Source organism: Pangasianodon hypophthalmus, chromosome 13, assembly GCF_027358585.1.
Source record: "Pangasianodon hypophthalmus isolate fPanHyp1 chromosome 13, fPanHyp1.pri, whole genome shotgun sequence".
Classification (NCBI taxonomy): Eukaryota; Metazoa; Chordata; class Actinopteri; order Siluriformes; family Pangasiidae; genus Pangasianodon; species Pangasianodon hypophthalmus.
Window position 1 is genome coordinate 25,394,523 of NC_069722.1, and position 17,842 is coordinate 25,412,364.

Sequence of the window (17,842 nt, forward strand, 5' to 3'; positions counted from 1 at the left end):
AGTTGCTGCACTAAAGCTTCATATTCACACATTTTCTGATCAATAGCTCTTAGAGAAGTTGTGCACAAGTTTACGAGTCACACCTGATATCAAACTGAGAACCAAATCAGCTACAGCCTCTTAATCTAAGAACATTTTCTCAGTAATACTGTGAGCTTCTGAGCTGGTGGAATGTTAGGGAGCGTCACTAAAGTGCGGTAAAAAAGAAAAGTGTAAAAAGTTGGACTCTAACTCTGTGGATCTCTCTTGTGTTGTCATCAAGATGGCTGCACACTATTCATTGTTTGCTTAGCATGGTTATCTCTCTTTTCTTTTTCTACCTATGTGATAACGTAAGTGAGAACAGGAACTAACTTTTTTCATGGATGTTCCACAACATTAAATGTAACTGTAATTTGATAAAAAAAAAAAAAAAAATGTCTTTCATTAATAAATAAAAAATTGTAATCGTTGGTAAATTGCTGTGGTATAAGAGAAGTAAACTGCTTGGGGATGTGCTGTTACAGGAAAATAATCAGCTTTGGGGTGGTAACCGTAACTCTTCATCGCTTCATCACACCAGCCCGGCGTGGATTATTTTCCTGTAACAGCATGGCCCCTTGTGTGTTATTCCTCACATGTGATGGATACCATTTGAGCTCATGACAGGATATAGTTTTATCATTATCGCCCAGTGTTTTCAAACTCTTCTTTGACTTTATTTCTTTATAAATTCTGATGTGTACCTGTTGTCTGTGCACCAATGAATCTAATGGGACTCTTCTCCTCTCCACAGTGAGGCGTTTTTATTTTTCTCATTTCTCTCCACTGCTTCTATTTCGTCCTCCGTTTGCTCACACAGCAGTTACTTCCATTCAATTTGACACTCCGTTGGTAACTCTTCCAGCCGTCGCTACTGATCCATGTGCCATAAAACCCAGATTTAAGCAAGAAGAAAGTGTTCTGCATTTTTTCCTCAACTCCTGTTTGGGTTCTTTATGTAGTGCATAAGTTTCACTGATTCTTTAAAATCATCCAGATAAATAATACAACGTAGAAATGACTATGATAAGCTACTAATAAACACTGTGTGTGTTACTGTTACAGTAAAACACTGAGTTAGTATTTTATGACGTTACTGCTCCCACCCTGACGTTGATTATTTTCCTATAACATAACGTCCCAACGTGTTTTATTCCTGTTATACCACAGCAACTGTTAATTATTAAAGTACATCATGCTTCACTACATCATATTCATTTATAGTTACATATAAAGTCCCTGAAAGAAGTTAGCTCCTTTTGTCACTTACGTTATAGCAGCTATAAACGGTCTTTCCCTCACCAGCCTCTCTTTTTTCTAAAGCTTGTCATGTTAGTGAGAAAACGCAAAGAGCAAACTCATCTGTTTTGTTCGAATGAGTTGTTTTTCAAAAACAGCACGTCCTGATCAAGATCATGTTTTCAGGAAGCTTGTTGTAGCTTTGACCAAGTTTAACTGTCAATATATTTCATTTATTTATTTAATTTAGTCACGAGATGGACGTGCACAGCAACTTAAACGTGTCTGAGGTTTTCGTTAAAGTTTGTACGAATAAATTCTCTCCGTTTGAACAAACCGTCTAATTGCTGAAAGAACTGATGGAGCCCCATATAATGACTCCTGTATGAGTCCAAAATTAGGGCTACACCCAGCTGTTCTCACCTTTAGAACCACGGTTCTGCGCACCTGCGTTCTCTGGTCTGGGATGCATGACTTCACGCAGGGTCATGTGGAGTCACCAGAAAAACAAGACGCTTAATGAACATCAGCGTGCTGTACGGTCCAGCAGCAGAGCCGTTTCTTCTGCAGACGTTAATCAGGATGATTCTGTTACCATTGTGTTTGACCAATCAGTGATCTGCACTGTTTATAGCTCCACCCACATAGGACAATATTGAATGTAGTTATCAGGAATCTATATGCTAGTTATCCCATGATGCATCTGTGTTCCTTTCTGGTTCCTGAAGCTTAAAGTTTTTATGTAGAACAAACTGTTTCTCTAACAGAAAGAGTTCCAAAGATTCCTATTTTTTGGAAGCTAGGACTCCTTAATTACCTGCTGAACCCTGAAAGAACCCTTGAAGAGCCTCTTTTTCTAATTAGTATAATTAAGGGTTCTTAACTACCAAAAAACTCAGAAACACTAACAGCTTAAGATTTCCTAAGAGTGCAGAATGGTTCTTTAAGGGTTCACTGGATAATTAAGGGATCTTTTCTTTGAAATAAGGATTCTATTGGAAACACTTTTGTAAGATTTACACGGTACAAGCGCTGAATCGAGTCACTGTAAAACTCACTGAGCAACGCAAATGATGCCAAGCTGTGGCTCTTGGATATGTTTCTGAGCCGAGCTGCACGTAGCATCTTGAGCCAAACCTAAGACAGTGAGACCAAAATGATTAAATAAAAATTAAATTAACATAAAAGGCTAAAAATCTGATTTGAGATACTATAAAAAGGAAAGCGTGGCTTTACTCCACATCTATTACCCGCACTCCCATCTGTGTACCGTTCATCATAAATGGCTTTGTATTATTAAGAAATAAAATTAGACAGGACATCTTGGGAATTTCAAAACAAACATCACAACCATGTCGGTATAAAATCGTAGGCTAGAATAGCGCTGTGAAATACAACAGTGGAGGATGTTTTCTATTCTGGGTCTTTGTGTGTTGAAACAGGCAGGTGAGAGAAAATAGATGCGTGTTCTCATGAGGATAAAGGAAATGCTTTTACACACATCACTGCATTGTACTGCATAGAAAATAAAACACTGATGAAATTATGCAGGAACGGAGGACTCTGGAGATTGCAGGCCTTCTCAGGATTCTACACTGCAGATCTGCTGAGACGTGTGTTTTATTCCTGTCTACGGTGATCCAAATGAGTTTTTAAGCACATTCTTAATCCTAAGGGTCACACCTACGGCGTGACAGGAAATTGAATTTGTGTGGACACTCGAGGCTTCATGCATGCATTTTGTCTTTTTTTTTCTCTGCGCCGTGAATAACTGGGAAAACGCGCATGGAAATAAGCTTGCGTCCTAAGGGTTCTTCTGGAGGCGAAGAAGCTTCCTGGAGTGTGTGCTGAACGGACAAAACCTATTTTCAGTCACAAACTGTGTGTGTGTGTGTGTGTGTGTGTGTGTTCATACATCAGTCTCTCCCGCTGTGCGTCTGTTCAGCTCTTGTTAGAAAGTCATGACGTGTGTGAAAACCTCTGCAGAATTTGCTGGAAAGAAAGTGCAGCACAAAGCCGGAGTCAGAGATCGATAAACGCCTTCCCGAGTCCCTCAACACGGCGACGGCGTCGATACCCAAACACACGGCCCTTAACGCTCGGCTGCTCCACATCTCCTAATTGCTATGATAAATATATAAACGCAGTGTGAGGGCCAACACCATGAACATGAGGATGGACCGAGACAGAACGGGGAAAGCGAGAGCAGGAGAAAATCTGCCGACAATAAGATCTGAAATTATATAAAAAAAATAATAATAATAATAAATCACAGTCCCAAGCTGGAGCTGGAGATTTAGCTGTTGATCAGCTTTATCCAATCTTATCTAAAATATAAAATTATAAATATTATCTAAAATATAAAATAACAATAAAATAAACACACAAACATTCTCAGACTGAATGCTAATAAAATCACCTAGAGTAAAATAAAAATTCATTTAAATGTAAAAGGAGGTCGGGCAGAAAATATGTACCGTTAAATAACAACACGTGGTACTTTTTATCCGTTTACAGTACCGGTGGGCGATATGATAAAAATATATCACGACTGTTTGAGGTGTTTATACGATACACAACATTTATCACAATCTGTTCACAATCTGCTGGCAATACAGTAGTGTTAAATAGTTTTAAATAAAAATAATGTTTGATGCTTTAACATCTAACACAATAAATTTATTTTATTTTTATATCAAAATACTACATTTTTATTTAAAAAATTATTTAAAACTGAAAAGGAGACACAATTGTAAAACTCTGAACAAAATTTTAACATTTTTTAAAAAATTATGTTCAAAAGTTTAACATCAAATCAGCTGCTTCCAGTAATTAAACTGAATAAATATAAAATTGTTTTTTGAATTATTATAAAAATATATCCATGATATCTCAGAAAAGTGTATTATGATGCAATTTGTCATGATATTGATCTCTAATTTGTTTTATACATTTAATGTTTAATGGAGCGTCTGTGAAATAAGTGAGTTCCTGTTGTCACTTACGTTATAGCAGCTATAAACACTCGTTCCCTCACCAGTGTCTCTTTATTCTCTCTCTTAAAGTTAATAAGAGAAAAAACGCAGCTTATTCCGCATGTTACTGAGAAACAGCAAAGAAGCGTAAACTCCTCTGTCCTGAAGACGTCGGAAAACTTAAAGTTCCAGCTTTACCTCTGACTGTTACAAAGCGCTGACACTGGAGACTCCTTCCCTGCATGACATATAAACTTTGACATTTTAAAAAATCTGTTTGTTATCAGTGGAGCGTTCGCAGTACATGTCCCTGTGAATGAGCTGTTTGAGAATTCAACAGCCATGTGGTATAATAATAATAATAATAATAATAATAATAATAATAATAATAATAATAATAATAATAATAATAATAATAATAATAATAAAGGCTATAATTTTTTTTGCCTTTTATCTAAGCTTGCTGTCGGGATCCTGCGTTTTCAGTGTCTCCGACTCTCTAATGCTAACATAACTTCTCTGTTTTTAAAGATCTGTGATATAAAAGGCTGAATGTCTTTGGATGATGAAGAACTTGTTGTGGAAAATCCTTTAGAACGATAGAACAAGTGTTCATATAAATATTACATTTAATATTCACACTTTCTTAATCACACACAAACACTACTCCAGTTTCCTCATTACACAAGTGGACCCATTAATTTTTGGAAACTATGTATATACACACACACACACACACACACACTCGTCTCAGGCGGGTCATTAACGTGGAGCAGGTTGTGAAACGGGTGAGGAGTGTGTTCTCTCTCTAACAGCGCATTAATATTGTGTGTGATCTGTGATGAAGGTCGGCGTGTAACTATCTGCTGCCAGATTTATAAAATAAACTCCACTGATTCTGTTCCTGTAAATATTTACATGTTTTATTTCCACTTTTTCTTACTGACTTTCAGTTTGGGGTGAAAAGCAAAAAAAAAAAGTCAGCCATGTTTAATTGCTCTGTAGTTCCTGCTACAGGGACGTTCCTGTCGCTGTGTAAACGGCCGTTTCATTACTTTCTCACCTCCAGGGAAGACGGATGAGTCTGCAGAGGAACAGGAAGTTGATTTAACACGACTGTATACTTCAGGAGGAGAACTTCTCCCCCGAAGGCAGGTAATAACTCAACAGCAGGAAATAAGTAAATAAATAAATAAACATGAGCAATAAAACACTCTACGTTCCGCAGTCTAACACATGCTTTGCTAGTTTTCACTTTTTACTGCTGTTACAGACGTTTACTCTGTTATAATGCTAACTCTGTTACGCTAGCTATCCATGACACATCCTTAAAGAGTTCTTCGGTTCTTCCTCTCGCTCTCTGTCTTCCTCTTAAGTTTCTACATAATATCCTACAACAAAGTTTTTCCCTAACAGTAAGATACCAAGTAGAACTTTATTGTTTTTTTTTTTTTTTTTTTTTGGAGCCCTTAATTATCCAAAGAACCATAAAGAACGCTTTTCTAATACTGCACCAAGTCCCAAGAAGATAAAGGTTAAACATCTGACATGTTCTAGGTATTATTACTTAGAAAAAGGGTTCTTCAAGGGTTTAATAGATAATGAAGAGTTCTTATCTTCCAAAAATGGGTTCTAATTTGGAAACACTTTGTTAAAGGATTCGTCACAGAGGCTTGAAGGGTTCAAAATCTTCTAAGACTGTAAATTCTCAGAAAAGTTTTTTCCCTCCAAGGGTTCTTTGAGTTCTTTGGATAAGGAATGTTTCTTAGGTTCCAAAAAAAGGGTTCTACACAGAAACTTTAAAGCATCCAGGTTGCAGAAACACAGTCATTTACAAACATTAGTTTCTGGTAGCATTACCTATTTAGCTAGTAATGTTATTTTTGTGCTAAAATGTTCGCATCCTTTTTGCAGTCGCTGTATTGTTAGGCTAATACAATGCTAGCTAACTAGAACTAGCGAGTGCTAATGTGCAGCATGATAAATGTTCTCACTACAGTAATGTTAATAAAAGGGTCACTACGAGAAGTGAACTGAGAATTAAAAAAATAAATAAATAAAATAGTAATTGAGTAAAAAAATAAAAACCTGTGACTAAAACCTTACTTCACTTTAGCTTTTAACTAACTTTTATTACTCGTCTTCAATTTACTGGTGTGTTACTTTACCGCCGCTTTGAAATTATTTTAATTCTTTAAAGTTATTATCCTACACTTTTATTATTATTATTATTATTATTATTATTATTATTATTATACACACGGTGGCATTTGGGACTCATCGTTACTTTTATTTTATTCTAAATCTTTAAAATAAATGTAATTATTTAAGTTATTATCCAATACTTTTTGCCTTTTATATTGTTATAATTTTTTTACTTTCTGTTAACTACTATATTTTATTATTATTATTATTATTATTATTATTATTATTATTATTATTATACACATGGTGGCGTTTGGGGCTCGTCCAGACAGAGAAGTGTGTTTCTGGGACGTGAGTGATGATGGATGGGTGAGTCGAGACGCCGTTCTTCTGCCTCCAGGCGATTCCGATAGCCGTCACTGCAAATTAGCATAATCACCTGGATCCCAGGGACCAGAGGGAGCTGATTAAAATCTCATTCTGTGCTTTTAGAGAACAAAACGATTCCGCCTTTGGGTCCTAAAGGAAAAACTCTGAGGCTGTGATTTATCTTTAAAGCATTAACTCGGAGAGAAGAATCCACACACGGCACTGAACTCAATCAGAGCAGCGGAATAAACATCCAGTCGATTAAACGTACATTAATCTGTAGGACTAACAAATCAGTTCTGTTCATCAGACACCAGAGAGAAGACGGTTTCTTTCTAATTATCCTCATCTCACACTCACCTGCTTTCAGTGCGGACTTCAAAATAAATCTACTAACATACAGACATCTGAGCGCTTACACACCTATTACTCTGTGTGTCAGGTCTGAATCAGAATGAAATTGATTCTTTTGATTCATTTGCTATTTAGCATGATTTGGTTTTACACTGCAAGTCATTAAATGAAGTACAAAGCAAAAAACATACAAGAGTATAAGGGTGAAAACATCTCACAAAACCCTTTCATTCATTTTTTCAGAAATACAGCAACTACAAACAGAGTTCACTTGGAAGCGGATCGAGTTACTTGACTCATTTGAATGGAACCCTGGTGTTTTTGTGTTCTCCTCCTCCATCCGGTTCTTTCCTCAGGTGAGAACCCAGCGATCACACTCGGGTCTGAGAGCGTCTGAACGAAGTGATCTCGATCCGCTTCCAAGTGAACTCTAGCGGTGAGAATGCGATTCGACTCTGAATCGACTCGCCTGCAGGAAGTGAATCAAACTGTAGAGCTGCAGAAATGCTACGTGTTCTGGAGACTTTGCATAAAATATTCAACTACATAATTATATAATTATCTAATCATTTATTCATCATTTCATTTATTTCAAATCAAACTGCCAATGAATCAAAAGAATCAATTTAGCTCCAATTCAGACTCAACAAACAGACTAATGGATGTGAAAGTGCTCTAAAGCTCCATGTTGTCCATCAGCTGTGATTTAAACTCTTGTTGTTCAGCTGTTCATCTTCTGAAGAGTACCCAAGTTGGTGAGCCTCAGGTGTGTGTGTGTGTGTGTGTGTATTACCTTCTTCAGTGAGCATCAGGTGTCAATGATTTTAATTTAGCTGCTCAAAAAACTATAAAACTAATCAAGATGTATAGAACAAAAATATCCAAAACTACATCTATAGATATTTTTTATTTATTTCTTCATTAAGGATAAACCTGACTGACTTGATGACCCTGACAGGAGAAAGAGAAATTCCTTTTCTCAGACATTTCACCTTTTTGTATTAATTGGCTGAATTCCTTAATTATTACCTCCAGCAACACGAGAGGAGCTTCTGGGCGAGAAACAAAAACCCCCACTGAACTATTTAAACACTTATCTGAATACGAATTATCCCTCAAGCTGATCTACATCAGGTCCATCGATCAGAATCTAAGGCTAATGATCTCAGGGATTAGTAGATTAGCATTTTGTGTAGATAAATCTAATTACAGCAGGGCAAAGGAGTAAAGAAAAAAAAGAAAAATACTGTCACTAAATGTCTTGATAAGAAGATGTGATGATAATTAGAAAAAAAAAAGAATAACAAGCTCACTTTACTTTCCATCGTCCATGTTATATATGTTCCTTTTCTTTTTATTTATTTTTTTTACTCATAACACAGACTCGTTTAACATCGTACCCTCTTAGAAAAAGGGTTCTTCAGTTCCTTGTGGAGAAGTAGTTCCCTTTTCAGGAACTAAAAACCCTTAATTAAGTAATGAACCGTTAAAGAGCTGTTCAAGAACGCTTTTTGTCTAAAACGGCAGAGTAGTTAACGGTAAAGCTAACCTGGTCATCAAACTCCGCCTCTTCTCAAATTTCATTGGCTGCCGCACTTAATCAGTCTCAAGTGTTTCAGACCGCTCAGGCTTGCTATGCTTCTGGGATTGATTCTGCTCTCTAAAAATATAAACGTAACAACAATATCGAAGTTGAAATCATCCTGTTAGTGTTAAATTGGTATTAAAAAAACACAAAAGTGTAAAAGTGAAGTCCATGATGCAAGTGCAAAGAATTAAAGTTGTGTTTATTTGGGCTATTCCAATAATCGTAGTGGGTACACCAGGCAGGGGTCAAAACACAGGCTGGGAAAAAAAACCCAAGGAAAACAGGCAAGGGTCAGAACCAGGAGGAAAAAAAAACACCGACAGGAACCAGGAAGTAGAAAACTAGTGAAAAAAAGTAATTACATTTCTATAGAAATATGCAAAACTTTGCCATGAGCGGGGCGGAGACAAAGAACAAATAAAGTGAGAGAGTTAATAAGAAAGGGTAGGAAGCTCTGACTAAATATGGAAAAAGTAGGAAACAAAGAACATCCAATCAACAGAAAGGGTGAGTGTTAATGAGAGCAGGAAGTTCTGACTGAATGTGGGAAAGGTGGGGAATAAATAACAGAAAGAGTGAGAGTTAATGAGAACAGGAAGCTTTGAGTAAATAAGATAAGTTAAGGGGATGCTGAAAGCGTGCTGGCTGAACAGGGACAGAATCAGAGTGGACGTGACGGTTATGACGAGCAGCTGATTGACAGGCGTCAATCACGGCTACAGACAGTATGATGATGACTGGACATGTGGTGTCCATAAAAAACACACATCTACAAACGTAGATTCGTACACCAACAACGCTTCAGCTCCAAATAACTCAAGGAAGACTTCTAGGGTGTGAAAAAAATGGAGTGCGTCCAAAATGGAAAAATCTTTCTCACCCCTAAAAAAACTGGAAAACTGTGCATGAAGGTTTCATCGTCATTGGTAGCATAGCACACATGCAGATCAATATACAAAGATATAAGTACATACGTTCAAGCTCAGTAATGGTACAGTGGCGAGTCCGTCCGGCTTCGAGTGCTCGACAAAACCTCGTCTAATACTCGACACTGTTAGACATTAAACCTACATAAGCCTTCATAAACATGACATGACACTCTGATGTAGTCTTTTGGGATCTGGTCAGATTTCCAGATTATGTATTTTTTGCTCAGAATATAGCAAAGACAATCATGCAATCAAATATCAGTCAATTATCAAATATCTGTTCATTACTTTACCACAATTGAACAGCTAAGGTTAGGACTGTCACACTAGCTTTCTGTCGGAGAAATGTCGCTCATTTCAACAGATTTTGTAACTTTGACACTTTGTCTTGCAGCACAAGATCCAAAATGAAGGACGTGCTAATAGTGGTGTGCTGAGATTCCCGTTATACGCAGCTGTGTCATGTAGAATATAGTACTTCTAAGTTAATTTAGGAATGTTGCATTTACAAACTTATTTTATGACCAGTCTTCTGGCTCCACCTTAATCATGTTTATTAGGCAAGAAAACTTATAAAGCTTATAAACTACCAAACTTCTAGTGTGAGCGTGGCTTCAGTGGGTGGAACTAGAGGTGAGCATCAGGAAAATAAAATATTGCGAGAGCGGGTGGCTTTTACTTTCATGCAAGCAGGAGAGAATGATCCGCTATGAAACTCTCGGAACAAAGAAGGGCCACATTGTTTAACGTGGAAGTGTATTTGAGGCAGAGTTGTGCTTGCATGTTCATTCTTGAGCTTCAGTACCTGCTTTATCCTTGTCAGGGTCTCTGTGGTTTAAATGACTAATTTGTTTATATTTTGGAAACCAGAACCAACTCAGTTCATTTAGAAAATATTGCAATCAGGTAAAAATAAACATAATGCTAGTCTCTGCGGGTGATGGTGGGATTGGTCAAGCTTGCTACGAGTGCAGGCGGGATTGGGCGAGTGTCTGTAGGTGGGTGAGATTGGTCAGAATTCCGTCATCAGGGGAGGGATTGATCAGAATTTGTTCGCGAGTGGGTGAGATTGATCAAGTGTTTTTGTGGGAGCGGGTGGGATTGATCAGAATTCCTTTAAGAGTTGATGGGATTGGTCAAGAGTGTATGTGGGATAGTTAGAATTCCTCTGAGGCAGAATTAGTGAAGAGTGTCTACGGGAGCGAGTGGAATTAGTCAGACTCCCTGTGGGAATGGCAGAATTGGTCAGAATTCCCCTGGGAGTGACGGAATTAGTCAGACTCCCTGTGGGAATGGCAGAATTATTCAGAATTCCTTTGGGAGTGGTGGAATTGGTCAGACTCCCGGTGGGAAAGGCAGAATTAATCAGGAATCCTAATGGAGCAGGAGGGAGTGGGTTTAAAACACAGTCCTGTGCACATCTCTAGTCAAATCTTCTTACAAACCTGATTCGTAAGCCACACTGCCCTCGTTTGTAACAGCTGAAACACGCTTTTAAACGTAGACAGGGTTAATCTGTTTAACTGTCAGAGCCAGAAAGTGTTGTGCCATGTTCATGACGCATTGATGTAAGCTTACAAAACTATTTCCTTCCTTCACTCCTGTCTGAAAATCCAAGTCTTTCTTTAGTGGTATGTTCCAAGGCCCTGAGTTCTAAATGACCTCATTTATTCATTTCATCCTATCAAATAATGAGAAACGGTGTGTTCTGATTGGCCCCCAAGGTTATGTTCACTATGTGCACTATTCTATTCTATTGAAATAACATCATATTTAGACATATTTAGACGTAGGGCATACACAAAGCTACGCTTTATTGCTGTATCGTCAGGTTCCCATTTGTTGTCTGGTCCACTGACAGCAGATTTGTCTTCAGATCTCCAAGATGATCTTGGAAAGCGAGAAAGCCCTTCATATTTGTGTCTTTGTTTTTTGTGAAATAAATTCTTTAAACCTAACACTTTAAACCTAAAGCTAACACTGTGTCGAGCACTGTGACGAGAACTAGTGTAGTCTTGACTAAACCACAACACCATTGATATACTGTACAGTGGTCACTTGATGACATCGCCACATTATGGACAGACAACCACTACCAGTCAAAAAGAAATTGGTCAACAGGTCAAGCCAAACATTTTTCGAGAATCACCTGAATTCTATAAACAGAAAGAAACACATCAGGGACACTAAGTGCTACGGTAGGACTACACTAAAACATCATTTCCTCTTGAGTATTTTGAGTGCCATACTTATAGGTTTAAAAGATGTTCTGTTTTCGTACATGAGCCGAATGGCTGGTTGATCTAAGCTAGCTAACGATAGAGCAAATGAGTGCAATTAGCAAAATTCAAGGAATAATAGTATGAAGCATCCTACTGCAGTCTAGTAACCAACCATGCCAAAGAAGAGTAATGCTCAAATAATTGGATCTGTTGCAAATCTAATAAACCTAGTTAGGTCATATGACACTCAAATTAAAGCTCTTGCAATATCTTTAAAACTTCTCTCAGTTAATTCAGGCACAGCTGCTTCATGGTGTTTCCAGTGGTGCGATCCAAGAGCTGCTTAGTCCTTCTTTGCTTCTTGTCTTGTTGACAAAAATTCCAAAGCAACTCTTCTTCTTCTTCTTTGTTTTTGCTTCATCTATTTCTTCCCGCATACAAAATCCCCTCCCGTTAATAAAGTTATAAAATTGGAAGTCACTTGCAAGGAAACAATTTAAAATCAGACAGAGAAACAGTAGGGCTGGGATGAGGACAAGGCAACAATAACACGTGTACTTCCCTCGATTCCATTACCGCTGACCTGTTTATAAAAAAATATCTCAGTAAAAATCACACTGCTATCGTCCGGCATTGACATCGTCATACGGATCTGTGTGTGTGTTAAAATTTCAAGTTGTCTGTAAAGAGATGCCGTCATGCAAAATATTTTTTTTTTCTAATTTTTTTTTTTTGCTCCTTTTCTAAGACAGCGATTACATATTTTTCCATTTTATCGTCCTTGAAACAAGTCTCTTGTCTTGGGCCCCTTTCTGCATTCTGCAAAATGTCGAGAATGCAGTGAGGTTCAATCACACACACGCATACACACAGATATCCGCGCACACGCAGACGCATGCAAGCATTTACTTTGTGTGCACAATGCTGCTAAATATAGCTTGGATTTTTCAGCCCTCTCAAAAACTTTCTTCCCAGCTGCATGCCCTTCCCACAAGATGCAAAAGTTCCTCGCAATACCTTTGTAGTGTTTGAAAGTCGCTACCTATTTTTATCAATGAATATTTTTAATTTTGCATTTTAACTCATTTAATTTGCCAAAACATAAACGAAACCGCTACATCCTACTGCTCTTGCATTTGGACATCCTGATTTGAACTCCCTCAACCATCAGGATTTAGGATTTGGTGGTTGTTTTGTAGAGTATTGTCCCCTGCTTCTTTTGCTCTGGAGGGTCAGACGTGCGTTTTGGAGTGGATCCAGCTCGTCTACAACCCTCTCTCGTGAGCAAAATAGAAAACAGGACCAGGCCACGGATGAAAAGAGAGAGACAGTGCTAGATCGGGATTTGTTCTTTTTTTTTGTTCTTAACATGGAACATCACGTGTCCAACTTTGAACATCTCCGCGCAGAAAAAAGCAACAAAAACACGGAGAGTAAAAGTTGCAGACCGCTTAAAGTGGAATGCCAAAAAAAGAGCGTTTCATCTGTTTTTCCTCAAGCCTGCCACTCTTACTTGACTCGTACATTCCCCTTGAAATTCCGATGCTTCCCTCTGTTCCTTTCCAGTAACCCGAAGATTAACCAGTTGCACTCCCTCTGATCCTTCCTTTCCCTCTTTACCCTGGGCCAGACTTCCAGTGCTGTTGCTCTTCTTGACCAGCGGGGGCACCAGAGAGCTCGGCGAGAGCAGTGACGTTAACGAAAGGCTGCTCAGTGTTTCTGATAACTGTTCGCTGTTTCCGGCCTTGTTGGAGCCGTGTAAGGGGTCTGTGGAACCCTGGCAGCTGCTCGGGACCCCTCTGTTAGCATGGAGGTCAAAGGCTGGTCTCAGTGTCTCTGTGGAAAGTCCTCTGTTGGGTTCCTGTGATGATGAGACACTGAAGCTAAGACCTTCCTCCATGGTGGTCTGCAGACTTCCCTCCGAGCTTCCCGTGGCCAGGGACGAGTCGCTGTGAGATGCGTACTAAGGAAAAAGGAGAAAAATAGGGTACATACCGTTAACAAAAGTAGGCAAGAACTATGATTGCAAGAAAATTCACTTTAGTTCCTGTGTGTATAGCACCTGCATTTATCTTCACAGTAGACCTGGCTTTACAAGCATTACAAATGTTTTTGTTCAAACACTCCTTGTCTTGTGTTTTTCATACTGTACCACTCCTCCACAGCAGTGTTTTTAGTGTTTATTGATGAGAAGCACTTCTGGCTCTGGATATAGGGCATCTGCCAAATGCCATAAATGTAGATTTCATAGATCTTAGTCAGGTTTGGCTCCTCAGCAATTTGTCTACTGTCAGAGGATTGGCGAAACTGCAGATCTGTATCAGACTATAGCTCTCTGGCTAAAGCTAATGGCATGGAAGGCAGCCCCTGTCTTAGACTCAGTTGAGGCTCCATACCCTTATGTAGTCTCTGTCAAGGCTCCAGCCTCAGCCTTAGTCTCTGATAAGGCTACAGCCCTGGCCTTGGTTGCAGTCAAGCCTCCAGCCTAAGACTCTGTTTTGGTCAAGGCTCCAGCACTGGCTGTAAATTCAGTCAAGGTTCCAGCCTCATTCATGGCCCCATATGTCCATGTTCTCCAGCCCTGGATATAGTCTTGGTCAAGCCTGCAGCTATCTATCAGCTTTAATCTCAGTCGAGGCTCAAAATCCAGCCGTGATCCCAGTCCAGGCACCACAACCATCTGTAATCTTAGTCAGGGCTCGAGCTCTGGGCTTAGTCTTGGTAAAGGCTCCATCCATGGCTTTACCCTCAGTCAAAGCTCCAGCCTAATCTGTATTTTTGATCAAGGCTCCAGACTTGGCCTCAGTCATGGTTATAGCTGCTCTAGTGACCTCCCATTTCCCAGTGATATCTTAGCCCTTGTCCTTGAGTTGTCATAATATCTGTCATAAAACATATGCCTGAGAGAGCACACTTAGAACAAATGATCATGTGATGTAAGCTATCAAATATTGATATCAATTATTATGACAGCTATCATGTTGGTTAAATTGAACATGACACTCATGTCACGAAACCTAAACTGTCAGAAGAGCTAATGAGATCTGCTTTGTGCAGCAACACACTCCACCTGTGCAGTGAGAAGTTCAACGTTGGCTCCAGGCGAGCGAAGGGAGGCCCAGGATGCTGGAGAGGTCAGCCTCAGGCCTCGGGGTTTGTGGCCCAGGCGAGCCCTTGGGGGTGCCGGTAGCGCTGCTGCTGCTGGATGGAAAAACTCAGCAGGGAGATGGAAGACGGTGGAGGAATCACCTCCAATACCACCATCATTTGTACTACTGCTGCTGCACAGAGTCCCTCCTGACAGAAATGGACAGGAAATGAATTAATCACTTTATATAAGCAAAAACAAAAGACAAAAAAATGACAACGTTCTTCAACATGTTTACAAACACAGAGTAAGCAAGCAATAAAACATGACTGTGTGCTGAAAATGATGGGATGGTGTGATTCATGAAGGCCGTTACTACATCAAAGTTGATTATTTTCCTATGCCAGCACATCCTGATGTGATCTATTTCTCTTACAGCACAGCAATTTGCCAGTGATTACAATTTTTTTGTAATTAAAGAATGACACATTATACTTTTTACCCATTTATCGTTACATTTAATGTTGTGGAATGTTGGTAAAACAAGTTAGTTCCTGTTCACACTTATGTTATAGCAGCTACAAAATTCCACTCCCTCACCACTTTTTTCTTCTTTCTCTCTTAAAGTTAAGACGATACACACACACGCAAAAAACGCAGCTTGTCATGTGACCGAGAAACTGCAAAGCGTAACTCCTCTGTCCTGAAGATGTCGGAAAACTTAGTAACAGCTTTACCTCTGACTATTACAAAGCACTGACACTGGAGACTCCTTCCATAAACGTTACATAAACATCTCCTTACAGAAAACTTCACCATATCAATGATTACATGTGTATTTAATTCGTTTATGTAGAGTGTCCGCTGTACGAGTCCATGTGAATGAGCTGTTACTATAGAAACGATAACGTATTAGAACGAGTGCATTAATGTAAACCTGTGATCTGCAGCTGCACTACTGTCAGAGCCGCTGTTATAGAAAATTAATCAACACCTTCTGACCAATAAGAATTTTTTGCTAGTCGATGACTGATGTAGTTTTAGTTCTGGATGGAATAAATGTAGTTAATGAAGGGGTGTTTATCAGTTAATTAAACCTCAGTTTACACACTTTCTACCTTTACAGATGATTGAGTTTTTTTTTTTTGCTTTGTTAATGTTAACTAATGCAGTAAATGATGTTTGTTAAGCAAAGTTTAATATAAAGTTTAACCAAAATTAGTGACTTGAACAGAACGCAGGGATTAATGACATTAATTAATTTAATCCCATCTCGCTAATTCCATTTTTTTCAACAGCAGCAACAAAATAAACACTTTCTGAAGCACATCAAATCTCTAATGTGATGAATAAATGAATGCTACGTTACCGATGCTATGGCGGTTCGGCGTGTATGGCTTCCGGAGCCATCTGTGACCTCCATCCTCGGCTCTCGCCGCTTCTTCACCCCCTGCTGCCTCCTCTGAGCCTTTCTCCATCTATACAGCAATCATACCAAACCTCAGCTAGCTTCATTACAGCCTTTCCATTCCATCCCATCCGAGCCTGGTGTTAAAATCAGCTTACTAATAAATTTTAACCAGCCATTTGTCTAACAGTTAAAGATGAGCCCGAAACCTGTGAAATAGGAGAGAAAACTAGGCCAGGATCCTCCATCTCAGTCCTCAGGACTTAATTCATTTCATTTCTATGGTCTATGGACTCATTAACGCGAGTCCACGGTTATTTTCACTGATTAGGGTTCATTAAAAAGCTGATGCCGAGGGAGATTTAAAAGATTACAGCGGTGTATAAAATGGCTGCCACAGAGCTGCCAGGCTCTTTAGGAGAGAACAGCGCAGTTCTGGGTAACGTTTTGTCCCTCATATTATACGGAACAGATGCTGAATCATCCCCATAAGAGGCTTCATTAAAGACTGTTTTGTAAAAGTACAAACTGAGCATCAAGCATATGGAGAGTTCAACGTCTCACATCTCACGACTGCAAATTAGTAAAAATTCACACAACTCCATTTGCCTGAAAAGTTACAGGCTTTAGATTTAGAGTTAGAGATGGAGTGCATCTAAATTTTGTATAAACCACATGGTTTTCACTGGTTTAATTCCGTGTGAATTTCATTAGATCAGGTTTGGACTGCTTTATTACAGAGCTCAAATGTGGGCCATAAATATTAACTGAATGCACTAAAGTTTATCTAATTGATTAATTAGATAAAACTCTGAATACTAATATAAAAATCCAACCAAAAACCAATCAGTGGATTAATTGTTTAATTGGACTGCTTTATTACACGGCTTAATTCTTTAAAAAAATTCAAATGAATGTATTTTTATTACAATTGACTGGTCAATTAACTAACAGTTAAGTAAATATTAAATTATATTAATTAATTAGTTAGTTAACTAGTTAATTAATTAGTTAACTCCAATGCCAAATGACAGTTCTGCACTTTTAATTTTAATTTGTGTTTTATTTTAGCAAATATCTTCAATTACTTAATTAAACTAATTAATAATTTTTATTGTATACTTTGTTATTCTTTTATTTTTGACCCAGTTACAGTAGGGTCCTGTACCAAGATTATATCACTGTTTATATTCTTTATACAGTATACTGTGGATTATGCTAATTTAGGTTAGTTTTCTACACAGCTTAAAAATAAACAAAATAATTGGGGTTTTCTGCTTTTTCTGATATGATACACAAACTGCTGCAGGTCTTGCTGCTGTGAGGTACAAATGATGTCGTCTTTCAGCACAGAAGCTCACCTGATAAACGTTCTGCTGGTCCAGGACGAGGTCATCAGGGCGCGCCGGTGAGGACGATCTGTGTGAGATTCGCTCTGATCTCAGAGACGCTCGCTCCAGCTCGGCCATGTGGATCTGCTGCGTGTGAAACATGAAACATTACT

At 38.6% G+C, this 17,842-nt stretch overlaps 1 protein-coding gene across 3 annotated transcripts in view; it reads right to left on the minus strand.

Annotated features, from left to right (window-relative positions):
* Window positions 1-12,146: 12,146 nt before the first annotated feature.
* The window catches only part of LOC113523774 (voltage-dependent T-type calcium channel subunit alpha-1I), a 162,414-nt gene continuing 156,718 nt past the window's right edge, over window positions 12,147-17,842 (minus strand). For 2 of the 3 annotated variants that reach the window (XM_053239084.1, XM_034310152.2), the window contains exons 34-37: window positions 17,700-17,816; window positions 16,300-16,408; window positions 14,913-15,139; window positions 12,147-13,805 (exon numbers count right to left, since the gene is read on the minus strand). In XM_053239084.1, the coding sequence (XP_053095059.1) occupies window positions 13,323-13,805; window positions 14,913-15,139; window positions 16,300-16,408; window positions 17,700-17,816 (936 nt within the window). In that variant the 3' untranslated portion in view covers window positions 12,147-13,322. The remainder of the gene's footprint in view (window positions 13,806-14,912; window positions 15,140-16,299; window positions 16,409-17,699; window positions 17,817-17,842) is intronic. The other variant, XM_034310154.2, reaches the window with a different exon arrangement.